At 36.4% G+C, this 14,247-nt stretch overlaps 1 protein-coding gene and 1 long non-coding RNA gene across 2 annotated transcripts in view; one reads left to right on the top strand and one right to left on the bottom strand.

Annotated features, from left to right (window-relative positions):
* Positions 1-2,901: 2,901 nt before the first annotated feature.
* LOC147873422 (uncharacterized) lies at positions 2,902-13,878 on the top strand. The gene is made up of 4 exons (XR_015535761.1): positions 2,902-3,011; positions 7,073-7,239; positions 12,918-13,043; positions 13,404-13,878. It is a non-coding gene; the product is annotated as an uncharacterized LOC147873422 (long non-coding RNA).
* Positions 4,139-14,247, bottom strand: part of LOC110837376 (43 kDa receptor-associated protein of the synapse homolog) — a 65,148-nt gene continuing 55,039 nt past the window's right edge. The window contains exons 5-9 of the mRNA XM_022079418.2: positions 13,506-13,706; positions 12,907-13,005; positions 11,847-12,038; positions 10,510-10,709; positions 4,139-9,233 (exon numbers count right to left, since the gene is read on the bottom strand). Of these exons, the coding sequence (XP_021935110.2) occupies positions 9,026-9,233; positions 10,510-10,709; positions 11,847-12,038; positions 12,907-13,005; positions 13,506-13,706 (900 nt within the window). The 3' untranslated portion in view covers positions 4,139-9,025. The remainder of the gene's footprint in view (positions 9,234-10,509; positions 10,710-11,846; positions 12,039-12,906; positions 13,006-13,505; positions 13,707-14,247) is intronic.

The raw sequence follows: 14,247 nt of genomic DNA, 5'->3' as shown, positions 1-14,247 counted from the left end.
ATGCAACATCTCAGAAGACACTGAACTTTTTTTCCTGACATCTAGAGATATATTATTTGCAAGTATCTGTATATCAACCTGAAGTACACAATATGGGCATACAAAAAAAAAGGTATGGGATCCTTTCCCATTGCATCCCACTTCAAACACCACACCATAAAGATATAAGGAAACGAACATAAAGCTCACACAATCTGTAATTACCCAGTTTATAATGGCTAGGCAGCACCTGTTAACATTTTAAATATAGTGGTGAAGAGAGAACCCCATTCCCCCACCAATAACCAAATCTTGGCTATCCGATACATAACCTGTCACTTTAGAGTCTGATCTATCTGAGAGATCCTGAGTTGACTATTCAACAGAAGAACAGCTATTATTGGTGACATTTATATGTTACATTCTACTCTCTCCACAGAAATGCTTGAAGTTTATCATAATTGCCCCTTCTTTCTTCATCTTTCCCAATGAACCAACCATATCATCCTGCCACTTCTCATTTTGCTCTACACAAACTATGCAGCTAATATAGCATAATTTAAAGGGCAATAAACAAACAAACACATGAATTGATTTAATGTAAACTGGAAGCATGACAAAACAGAATAAATCAGAAGCATTGGAAAAGTCATGAAAGATGTACCTCAATAAAGCTTTGCTCCTTAAGTGGAATGAAGACAGCATGATCTTCAGTTTGCTTGGTATGAGGTTAAAACGCACTACACTGAACACCAAACCAATGGTTTCAATACAGAAGTGATCAGTCTTCATTTAAACATGACATATAACAGTATATATGTCAAATTTTAAATGATCATTAATTTATTGAAATTGATGCAACAGTCTTGTTTAAAAACATAAACATAACAAAGCAATTACCTCCAAAATGCTGGTATATACCTACAAGTCCACATTATATAACAAACCAGAAAACCAACATAAAGAACTGAATATTGAATCTATCACACTCATAGAATCCATATATTTTTGACCTGACAATTAGATATAGCATAAAGTTGTGCAAAAAAATTATGGCATCTATTTTCCTTTATATGTTTCTATTTATACGGAGAGGCTAGCAAGAACTATAAATTAATACATATATATCTGTGCAATATTTCCACTAGTCCAAATTTCAACCATGTTAAAATTGTCAATTATAAGCTCAAAGATATGTTCATCGAAACCTGATGATGGGGAAGGACATGGTTCCTGAAACATTGGTCTTTTGCAACCAACTGACATGGTTGACAGCCTAAGAATATTTTATTGAGTTTAGTTGGCATAAAAGCTTCAAATTATATATCAAAGGTATGTAGTGTATCATTGTTGTTAACATATAAAAGAATTTTCATACAGAATTTTTAGGTGTGAAGATGGCTAGTAACCAAAAAACTAAGGGCAGAAACAGATTTAGATTGTCATTATGATGTCCTATCCCCCCCCCCCCCCCAAGAATTGCATACTTTTCAAACATTTAATACTTCAGAATATAAGAACCCTACATTAAGTGGTTGCTAGTGCAACTCCTTCCTTAAGAGTTCACATGCAAACTACATCAGTATTACTGATGACAAGAGATTTAAAAGTACAATGGTGGGGTTGTCTAATAGAATGATATTCACACCAAGTTCATGAAAACACATTACATGGTTATAAAAAAATTGCTGGAGCAGGGGGCAGACATGATCATACCACAAGCCAATCTCTTGTACTATCTAACTAGCTAGATGGCTTAGGGAACTCAAAGGTTCATCATTGAAATAACTAAAGCCCACCAATGGTCCCTGTCCTAGGCCAGCAAAATCCAATCACCTTCAACTCCTATCTCCCATAGACCCCACTTGATAAAATCCTCCCATCTACATATAGTCTGGTAGACTACACAATGCAATAACCCAGTATTCTTATTTTACATCTGACTTAAACTGAAGCCAAAAAGGGTGGTATATTATTAACACTTCTACTGAAGACAATAATTATTTCCACTTAAGGAACTGATACATCCAAGTTTAACTAACAACTCACAATATACAATCTTTTTCCCCCATATATTTCTGACATATGCAAATAGGACAACGAATTTCAGTTAGGTGTGATTTGTTTGTCTTCAGTTAAGATCAGCTCTAGTGCCATTACCTATGTTAATGGTTTTGTTAAATTTCACTGGCTCAAATAAAACAAGATTTATGGCGAAATTTTTCGGTAGGTGACGTACATGGGGATACTTATATATTCAAATAAATGGTCTTCATAATATAAACTTACTTCACGCAACCTTAGATTTTGTGACAAGGTTATCCTTTACAACACTACTGTAACATGCAAGGTATTAAAGCGTCTAAAGTCACGTATAATCGTTCGTGCTACGCATTATGTCTGACTTAAGCCCTTTTTGTTGAGCACCAAGGACATCATCTCCAATTCACCGCTTTCGCTAAATATGCATTCGTCTAAAGATGTAATCGTATACCATCTGGTTACGAAAGTCATTCCGCGAAGTGTCATGTACAACCTTATACAATAATTACAAACTTGCTTACCTTTCACTGCATCCAAGTTGCAACGTCTTGTTAGAATTCCAGCACGAAGGACCACACGCACACATATACACACAATAATCTTTTCGGTTAACATCACTAAATGCAATATCTACCCTTATATACTGAATCGTTTCGCACTAAACATACAGTGTATCTTTGTTTTAACTCACAAGACTGTGTTATGTTCAGCACCATTAAAATTCTGAACTGCACTTCAGATTCGCGCCACATTCTCCTCCCCACAGATAACTAAACAACAAATCCTCTTCTACGATCTTTCGGCACACACGTAAATTGTCGAGCCATCTATCAACAGTGGTTACTAAACTACTACAAAGTAATCTGACGGTAGTAGTTCGTAATCGGTAATAATATTAGTTACTATCCAATTTCCAAATCCACCAGGGCTGTGAACTCGGTATTAAAAGATCCGACTACTTCATAAAAGCTCAATATGTATCAATAATGGTAAACCTACTAAAATGGTTAATGGCACCATAAGAGATTTCATCACAACCGTGTGAATAATCAGGCCACTTTTTAGATTTATAACCTATATTTAAGTATAAGTCTAATGGTTATTGCAGAAATCGGTTGATTTGTAGACAGTTTGTATTCTTAAGGTACCGGAGCCAAAGTTACAAAGCATTATTCCCACACCATGTGGCTCAACACATCGTTGAAGAGTTGGCATGGCTCAGTCAGTGTAGTGACTGGGATTCGATCTGCGACTGAGGCAGAGGATTTTTCCTCTACACTCTGTGTTCAGATCAGCTCTGGGGCTCACCCAATCTCCTATGCAAAGGGGTCCTTTCCCAGGGGTATGGCATGGCCAGGGCGTGATGCTAACCACACATCCCTATCTAGTGCTCCCCTCAAGTGCTTACATGGTGTATAGTGGATTAGCTTTACTTTTACTTTAGCTATATATGTTTGATATAGAGGTCTATTAATTCAGTCATAATATAGACTACTGTATGTACTATGTGATGGGTTATCGTTCTGGACACAATGGGAATGTATGGCTGATGAAGTATAAAACTTGGGATGGAAATTTCTGCTCTGCCAGTGTAGTCTGTAATCAAATACAAGGGAAAAGCTGTCTGTACAATATCTTCAGGATACCAAAATAGGAAATGACATACTCAGACTTAAAATTAAGGGATATCTAAAACAGAACAGCATATTTAATAAAATACTGATTAAATGGATTATGCCATTAAAATAAATTATTGCCCTTCTATTTTACAAATACAGAAATCTGAAAATTATATAATGGTGATGGTTAAAGTTACAATATGATCAGAATTTCAATTAACTCATTTTAATTTAATTTTATCATAAGATTTACATATTTTAATTTGAACTTCCATTTTTTAACATATATTAATCAACAGAAAGCACTGACTCTGTAAACATCATATTGTATTAAATGATCTGACACAGAAGTAATTTTTCTCTCTGGCAAAAATAACTCCAACATTTTTCTATAAGAAGAGATAGGAGAGGGATACTGATATTTTGAGGGGATCCAGGATATTTCATCATCTCCACTATTAAAACATCAGATCCTTAGACAAAAAATAAAGCCATAATTCACTTTCCTCAGCTGATGTAATACTTCTGTGTGTTTTCAAGCACATTCACAATAAGCTCACAATAAATTAACATCATATCAAAGTATATTTAAACAGTATTGCTACTAAATTTGTACACATATCACAATGAGAATGGTTTTACCTTCATATGAAAAGAACATTAATATAAAATAAGATGTGTAGTGCATAGATTTGTATCCAAAACTCATTTACATTGAACCTATATAAACAACTGGATTAACAATACTGAATTGGTACATTCGGTCAAAAATTTTCAATATAATTGTCTAAGAAAGCAGGGAAGAAGACTATGTTCTAACAGATCTAACACTGCTCTTTTGAAAAGTTCCTGATTTATGATCTAAATCTTTTATGGTGACTACCAATAATAATATATTCTCAGGACATAAGCCAGTCAAATGGATAAAATAACCAGTGTTTCAGGAACCATATATGTCCCCACCATCAGGGCTATGATGTAACTGTGTCCAGACCATTTCACATGTATAGCTACCGAGATCCCATGTGTGAATTTAAATGTAAGCAATTGGGGGCTAGTGGGTGGAATCAAGTGTTCTTGCACACACTTGGTGAATTTTGACATGGCTTTACTATTTAATAAAGTTCCTTAGGAAGAAATATTGCTGTTGCTGTCACAACAGGCCATAACTCTCAACAAGCAGGTCCTTCCACCACACATTTCTTTAGAATGGCTCTTTCTTAGATAAAGAGACAGCAGCATTTCAATAAGTAGAAGACTGGATGATTCACTGGGACACACTGTATATTGGAAATAACACATATGGACCTGTAATTACACACCAAGTCTGACTAATAGCCACCACAGAAGCAATTTATGTTAAAGATGCTCATTCAACAGGCAAGGACTATATGCAATGTGGAAAGACTAGACAAGGAAATCAGCCACCTGAAAAGGACTCTTAGACAAAATACACACAGTAACCTTGATGTTAAGTGAGCCTTTGTTCCAGAAGAGAGGCCAAAGATATAACTGGAGAAGCTGGCAGGCATAGTGATAATACCATTTCAAACAGTCTTGAACAAAATCAGAAGGCTCCTTGCTAAACACAACATCAAGCCATTCACATCCTGGTAATGAAAAATACTCCCATTCTCTGACTAGTTGGGCCTAAAAGTCGCAGGTATATACTAGTCCCCTGCAAAGTTTATGTTGGACAGAATGGTAGATTCATCAAAACCAGATGTAAAGAATGCATTTGATACATATGCCTGGGCCAACCGGAGATGTCTGACAGACCATATATTTAAAGCAAGGCATGACAACATCAGTACCACCTCTATCTTGGATAAAGCCACAGATTAAATGGATTGTGTGATAAAACTGATGAGATCAGACTTGACCCCAAAAACTTTAACAGAGATGGTGGCTCCTTTCAGCCAATCTTGGAACCTGGTGACCAATATGCTCAGGCAATACAGAAATATGCCAATGTGAAATTAAGGCCAGGATAAGCAAGCACTAGACTCTGCCCACTAGCCTCACACTGGCTCATGCTCAAATTTGAGAAAAGGTTCTTGAAAGTACATATGTAAAGTGGTCTGGACATACAGCTACATTACAGCACTGATAATGAAGACAGAAATGTTTGTTGAAATATCAGTGACTTTTAACCAACTGACACAGCTTATAGCCTAAGAATATTTGATTACAGTTGCCTCATATACAAGAGGCTTGGTGTAGTTTTAACATTCAAAAGAGCATTCTCTTACATAAATCACATTTGTACCATCATAACACTGAATCTGAATTTCCTCTTACATATTTGCACTTGTTCCCCTAACAGAGTTACCATTCATTTGCTTTAAACATAAACTATAATTTAACAGGTTTCAATTAAGGAAGCATTAATGTTTGAGAATACCTTGCCATCACTTGCAATGCCAATTTTATTTTAATAATGCATGTCCAGAACAGCAACATGTTAAATTATATGGACAACAAAATTTTGAAATTAAACATTAGAATCATTGCTTCAGCATTATCTAGCTGACCATATTTGAAAGATTCTCTATCCATCAGAGTGCATTTGATAGTCTTTAATATTTGCTCTTCTTTTTTCTGTTAAAATGCACTGGAAGTGCTCCTGTAGCCTTTCTTATGAAATACAGTGAAAAACATGGAATTTACTAGTTTAGCCACACTTTTAAACTTACTAGATTTCCCCCTCTGTCAGTTCTGTACTCTTCACTGTCAGATTTCTCTGCTCATGGGATGGGAAAATGCAGGGGTTAAAAAGATGGAAACAATGGTTTATGGGATATCAGATCAGTTGGACATATTCTTTTCAAAAGTGTTTGTCATCTGTGGCGAGGGGAAAAAAAATTCATTAATGTATACAGTTAATTTAATATAACACAATTTTGAAGACTGAAAATGTGTTAAAAGTAAGTACCCCAGTGAATAAGTACCTTGCCATAAGATTTACAGAGGGCCTGGCCATAAAGTTGTGTGTTTTCTAGACTCAGGGTAGATGTAGATGAGTAGTTAGGTTCATGCTTCAGCTGTATTATCTCATGAGAGAGAACCAGTAGATTCATTAGATGGGAAGGCCCCAGAGCAAATATGGCTTTTGTGGTGTTGGAGGTAAACCTTTTCTTTCCATTATGTCTTGGAAGTTCTTAATAGCTAATAGTTTTTCAGGGAAAATTCTGTACCAGATAAAGAGTAAGTGAGCGGAATTAAAACAATTGTTACTATAAAGGCTTAGTAATTATGAGGCAATATGCACTTTTATGGTAGTTTTTGTGACTTTCTTGATAAATACTGCTTTTTCTTGAGGAAGTCATATTGTGTGTCATAAATGAATGAAGAATCAATAGATTATTTAGCTGATAGAGTTTCTTATGTAAACATATTTAAACTAAAATTTGTTGCATGAATATTCACAGCCACAAATGACACAGCTCCCAGCCAACTGGTCAAAAGAACAAATGTGCAATGATCCATGAAAATTAATTACTTCTTACCATGGCAGCAGCCTGTTTGTGTTCACCCATAAATCACACCCTCTGTTCTCCGAATGTGAATGCATGTGATTTATCTACAGGAAATCACTGTAAGTGATATTTCAAGTGCCAGAAATTTTATTCTGTCAATATGAAATGTACTTGGATGCATGGATTGAACTTCCAATTTGATCATGTGGTAGCATTTTGTCATGTTATCCAAGAGGAGTCACTCAGTAGCCAGTGTCTTGCTTTATGAACAGGCAGCAATAATGCTGTTAATAAGGGAATGCCTCTCTGTGTTTTTAACAAAAAACTGCCTACCTTCCATTCATCCTTCAAAAAACCAGTTTTGTCTTTGTTGTCTAAGGTTTTTAGATTATGTTGGTGAGTTTTAGTTCAAAATACCTTGAATTTCATGTATTTGTTCATTACAAATTATAGTCAAATGCATATATTTATAAGAAATATATCTTCCTTTACTTATTTAAGTGAAATAAAGATCTTTGCTTTCTTGAAATATAATTTGATCATCTGCAAACAGCAGTGTATTCAGGGCAACCGTTTCCTTTAACCGTATCCCTGGGTTACTTCTCGCCCTCCATTCTCAGATGACATCGTCTAAGTAGATGTTGAATAAGGTTGGAGACAGACTACATCCCTAGCGCACTCCCTGGGTGATTTTAATATCTTCCTTCCATATCTAAAATGATTGTAGTGTTTTGGTGTAGAGAACTAATGGCACTTATTAAATGTTGTGGGTAGTCTTTTCTCTCCATAAGTTGCCAGTGTTGCAAGATTTACTCTGGCAAAAGCCTTTTCATAGTAAATAAAAACAATATTTGTCTCAAGATTAAATTCCCTACATTTTTCTATGATTTGTTGAATGGTACAAATATAATCTGTACAAGATCATTCCCTTCGAAAACCATTCTCTTCTTCCGATATTAGGAATCTGAAATATTCACAAGCCTCTTGTTTAATATTTTTGCATAGATTTTATAAGTAGTGGCTAGTGAACCAATGCCCTGGTAGTTCTCACAGCTGTTCATTTTCTCCTTTTTAAGCAAAGATATTATCTTTGCTTTCTGTCATGCATTGGGTGTAATGCAGTATTTCCAACATAAATGTGGCAAATAAAGAAGTTTCAGTCTCCACCCTTCCTTCTTAGGAGCATAAATAGCAATCACTGTCTTATGTTCTCCTTTGTATAAAGTTGTACATGAAAATGGTTGTTCAATGGGCTTTAGTTATTAATATCAGGGACTGGGGTTACTTATAATGGGAGGGGGAGAATGTGGTACAGAAAGTAAGTTCTGTTTCTAACAGTTTTTCCGTATACATATAATCCAATTTCTACATATATTCCAATGTTAATAGTGATGTTAACCATTTATATTTGAAACACTTCCAGTGCCTTTGGTTTAAATTTAAAACTGAGAATTATTTGTCTGTGTTACAAGAATCATATACAAGAGTCATGTCATATGTCTATAATTTTTTTACAGAAATGAATTTCACAGCTTATCACACTTATCTGCACTTTGGGATTGTGAGACGTTAGGAAACTATTTAATAATGTTCATAAATTTTCATAAAACATAACAAGAGACACAGTACTATATAGAATGAGCATGTTGTTAAAATGTAGGGCTTTGTGTCCACAGATATCATGATTTAATTGTTTTCTGCCTTCCTCTAGACTGAATTTTATGAACCAGACCTTCTTATCTCTTAACTGTAAATGTATCCACCACATAGAATGGCTAGTTTTTTAACAGACAAAATTTTCAGCATCCCTTAATTTTGGCACCACTTCATTAAATGTTATTCACCTATCAGCTGCTTACCAGTTCTGTAACTGAAATTGTCATGATATTGGCAGTGGTTCCAACTCTAAACAGATGAGGTCGCTTGATGACTGTTGAGTGTCAGGCTACTTGCTCTGAGACTTAGGCTTGCAAGGCTGAAAGTGGAGCGATGCTGGTTCATGTTGTGGGGGTCATCACAGTAGAGGTACAGCCGAGAGCTTACTGAACGGTGACAATCTGGACAAAGGCGTTTCTTCTTTTTGTCTCGGCGTTTCAGAATATCATGAGCGCATCTGGATCATGTGAAACCAAAGAAATATTGGAGCCTGAATATAGACACATAGCCATTATATCATTCAGTTACTAGCAGCTGGTGTGGTGGTAAATCATTAGACTTATATGTAGGAGTTACCAAGTTTCAATCTCAGCTTGGTTGCATGCCATTATGAGATTTTTTTATGATGTTAACTTGATCTCTGCATATGAAATTTGGGACATGCAGACACCCCCATACCCCAGATAATGCTGATGTTACTAACACCACTCAAAAATGTCAAATGCCATATTTTGACAGAATAACCAACCTCTCATCCCTACTTGCACTACTTATAGCAGAGATCTGATGAATTGGAAATCTGGGGGCAATAACAAAGAAAATACACTAGAATTGTCATTGTATGCACACATCTCCTAACTTGTTTTAAAATAATTGAACTTAAAAGGCAGGTGCACAAAACAATTACTTTAATTTGTATTCTTTATTGCAATAAATTTTTCCCAAACATTTTGCTAAAATATCTCTTAGGGAGGCAACTATATTTTACTGGACTAATTTCCATAATGGATATACAAGCATAACAACCCTTAAGGTAACAAAGAACTGATAAGTGCATCAAATGATAATGTGCCCTGCAGAAATCTTAGGCTATCATGTATGTACTATATGGATGTTGCAGCAGCAGGAACAATAAAAACGTTATGAATTGGGTTCAGATGGGTGATAGAACAGCAATAATAGATTCCGGATGCTATTTACAAAGATTATATCCCTATTTGGATTTCATTAAATTAAATTAAAAATTAAATCAGTGGCGTAACAGCTCCAGAGAGCCAAAGCCGACTAGCTTGACTGCTGGCCTCACGTTCACATGCCTAAGCAGAGGTGAACGATCATCCAACCAGATATAGGGTGACGTGTGGTCAGCACAACGAACCCCCAGCCATTGCTAGCTTTCCTGACCGGATTACGCTACTTATTGTAGCTCCCCAATTTCCTCACGATGCTGGGTTGGCACCGGTCCCATACACTGGTCGAAATCTCATGAGAAAATTTCTTCTCCCTCAAGACTCGAACCAGCGCGCATTCCGTATCGCAGGTCCGAAGCATGATGCCTCAGATCATGCGGCTATGGCGCGGGACTATTTGGATTTCATACTTAATTGAAATAACTTATAATTACTTAACTTCCATATTGCTAAATATGCAACACATAAAATTAAAATATTGGATACAATTTTAATTAAAAATTATATAGCACAAGTATATCCGAAACACTGTATACAATGTACCTGGCATGAAGTATGTGTGAACATGGTAGTGCCTCTAAACTGTCAGAATCCAGTCCAAATGGCAAGTTGCAGGCACCACATTGTAGTTCCAACTCCTCCTCTAGACACTGTGCCAATCGTTCATGCACTGCCTGTTGCTCCTCATCACCAAGACTCTGGTAGATACGGCTCAGACGGACTCGCACTGTTCTCACTAGCAGCTGATCACACCAAATCACTTCATGTAACTCAAAATGTGTGCTTCATTATCTTGGGAAGAAATCAAAATCATATGCTTCTTAAAATTAAGAGGAGATTAGATTCAGAAAATTCATGCTATCACTCAGTCCTGAATCTTATATCTGTCTATATTCCATCTACTATAAATCTACAGATTAAAATATGAAAGAACTATAGAGTTTGCCTCTTGTTTTCATATGGGTTCAAGTTGGCCTGTCAATCGAAATGAATAACATGGAAAAATGGTGTTTGAGAAGCAAGTAATAAGGAGAAAATTTGGACTTAAGAAAGAGGAAGTAACAGAAACATGAACAACAACTATATGATGCAAGGCACAATAATTGATATTCTTTATCTAGTATTGCTATGGCAATTTTATCATAGAAGGGGAGATGGGAAAGATATGTACACACTGTGCAACAAAAATTAAGTGCTTGAAATTTCGTAAGTCTCAAACCAAAAGTGTTGCAAGTGTACAGCTTGCTAATGTACAGACAGTATAGATGCAATAATGAGACAGCATAAAAACTGTGGTAGGAACTCTTCAGAGCAAGAGACCACTCTTGAAATGTAGGCATAGATTTCAAGTAGTATGGTTGATAAGGTGTGAATCTGTTTGGTTTCAACTTCCACACTAAGTGGATCACTAGTCACTGTAGTAAGACAAATCTTCATGTTATCAGTCACTGGCTTGATATAAAACTTAGTGAAAGAATGTCTGGGCATGATGGCAAAAGGAATACTTCTGTCCCAATCGTCCATTCCACAACCAGTCACTGAGTTAACTGGGCTGATGGCATTTTAGAGGAAGAGATAAGGCTTTTTTGTACTAAGGCAACTTCTTGGCATTTGTCTGTAGAAAATTAATGAAACCACAGAAGACATTAATACTGTGTCTCTTGAATACAAGTGAAATATTCTATGCCAGGTTATTTGTAGGAGGGGATTGTGGGATAACCTCTGCCCCTATAAATGGTTGAAACATTGTGGTCCTGGCTAAGCTTACTCAAAAATCTGTTTCGAGAATCTGTGTAATGAAACAACTTTTGTAAATCCATTTTTTAAAACAGCCCTCTTGGTTGAATCCTTCAAAATGTAATTCACACTGCTGGCTCTACCTTAGCACCTACAGAAGTAGCAACTTCTAGAAGTCTAGTGTTGAATTCCAGAGGGCGGCAGTTACATATCTTCTGTTGCAGTCTGAGTGCCTCCAGACACCTCGCAACCCCATCCATGGCCTCCATCTGACATAATCTATCACCCATTCCTGCTGCCGATCCCATTGCGCTCTCATACTGCCGATAAGCTTTCTGGAACACAACATAAGAGAGTTTTCTGCAAATATTAACCTCCTTTTCTTTAGTTTGATGGCAATAACTAATTACCTATTCTGGCTAGGCCAGTAGACTTTGTATGGGGATAGATCATAAATATACCAAGAAATTCTAAATGGAACACTTTCCTGTATACAATAAAATCCTCTAGGGCTATCAGCTGCATCAAGTGGTTAAAACATGAAGAGACCAACGAGACCTCAAAACGCCGGTCTCTTCATGTTTTAACCACTTGACGCGGCTGATAGCCCGAGAGGATTTTATTATACACGGTCGCCCGTGAAGGCTCAAGATCATACATTTTTCTGTATGTTTACACTTTCAAACATGGTGAAAATGAAAGTCTCTGAGGTTCTATATGGCAAATGAACCAAATACAGAATCTGTAGTAATGAAAATTACAAAAGGAAAAATATCTCCAAATTAAATAATTATTAATGTATAGTTCTAGGTATCCAAAACATTTAGATTTATGCAACTGAATTAAGTTCTTTCCAGAAGTTGTATACATTTATTACTTCTCTAAGGTTACAACTGGACAAATATTTCCAATGGAGTACTTATTGAGAAGGTGACAGCTGCTTACCTAGTAATGTAATTCCCATAGAACCTGAAAGTTCATTACCATGCTTACAAGAACCTGCCACTGATCCCTAACCTGCACAACTTCAGTACAATCCATACCATCCCACCCTATTTCATCAACACCAATATTAATATTATCATATCTATACCTAGGAGAATAGACAGATGTTCAAAATAATTACTTCATAATGGATGTGGCACTGTTATGAACCTTTAGGAAATCCTAATGACATATTTCTTGACTCATTACAGTACTTACATTTATTTCAGATTTTTTCCTGTAAATATCACCCATGATTCGGATACTTCTGGCATATGTGGCCTGGTCCCCTGACACCAATGCTAATCGTGTCGCTTCCTTATCAACAAAAAGAAAATTAAGCAGATATAGGAAAGGTAAGTCATTATCAAAAGTAATAGGACTGACATTGCTTTTATGAATGTTATGTCAGTAGGAATATGAGTACTGAGTTTAGAGAGTAAAAATGGTATGAATTTATAAGTAGAACAAAAATACAATGTATTGCTCGATAAATACATCAACTAGCCACTTACACTAACTCATAGTCCAGCGATATGCTTCATACAAATATCTTCATATTCACTGCTGTGAAAACCTCAGAACCCACTAAATATTGTTATACTCACCATTGGTGTTGTTTAACTTGACTGTTGATTGGATGACCATATTTCTGGAGCCTGTTTCACCATCTCTTTCATTTGTTAAACAAAACAAAATCTTTTACTTTCTTTCAGAAACTGAGCCATATCAGAGGTAGAGCTCAATCAGTCTCTTTAAACTGCTGCATCTCTCTCCTGTGGTAGGAATTAATTTCACATGTGATGGACGATACTCACGCTACAATAGTCCTGTGCATCTCCCAGTTCTCCCTGTTTCCGTAGAGCTGATGCCATTTGCAGCAGAGCGGCTCGGTGGTGGCGAGAGTTCAGATCGCCCAGCTGCAAACTCCTTGACAAGTCATAGGCTTTTGCTGCATAGCGAGCGCTCTTGTCAGCGTCTTGTAGCCTTCCAAATAGCTCGGACAGCCCCACGTATACCTGCAAGATTAAGGACATAATGTCCCTAAAATTCACCACTTCTGTACAAGTTTTTTCCTCATTTACATTCTGAGGTAACAGACTTACATTTGAATAGTCTATGTTCTACAGTGAACCAAAAGAAAAGATTAGACCCAATAAAAATGCCATCTATGAGCATGTATAAGAAGAATTTGAAGTGTTCTATAGGTGACCCCATGGCAACTGCCTTCTGTAAGATTCAGTCTCATAAGATAACTACACCAAGTGGCTATGCTTCTGAAAGTGTGAGAAAAAGATCCAATGAACACATAGTAGAGCAAAGTAAACATTGGGGAGGGAGGAAAGTAGCACTGAAGACACTTGTTTTGTGAAGGTGTCTGAAAACTCCAAGTACTTTTGTAACGATAAAGGGACAAAAAGCTGAATCAGTGAACACTCTTGTATGCTAAAATTTCTGGCACCTGTGAATATATCTTCAAAAGAGAGAAGTTGGCGACTGAGAAATAGCATGTAACTTTCTACATTCTACTTGGCTCTGCTGTGCACCAAACAATGTGTA

The sequence above is a fragment of the Zootermopsis nevadensis genome, unplaced genomic scaffold (assembly GCF_977971745.1).
Source record: "Zootermopsis nevadensis isolate Lab colony 2312 unplaced genomic scaffold, Znev_1.0 Znev_ptg000018l, whole genome shotgun sequence".
Lineage (NCBI taxonomy): Eukaryota > Metazoa > Arthropoda > Insecta > Blattodea > Termopsidae > Zootermopsis > Zootermopsis nevadensis.
The sequence above is the reverse complement of the archived record's forward strand: the minus strand, read 5'-3'. Positions and strand labels throughout refer to the sequence as shown.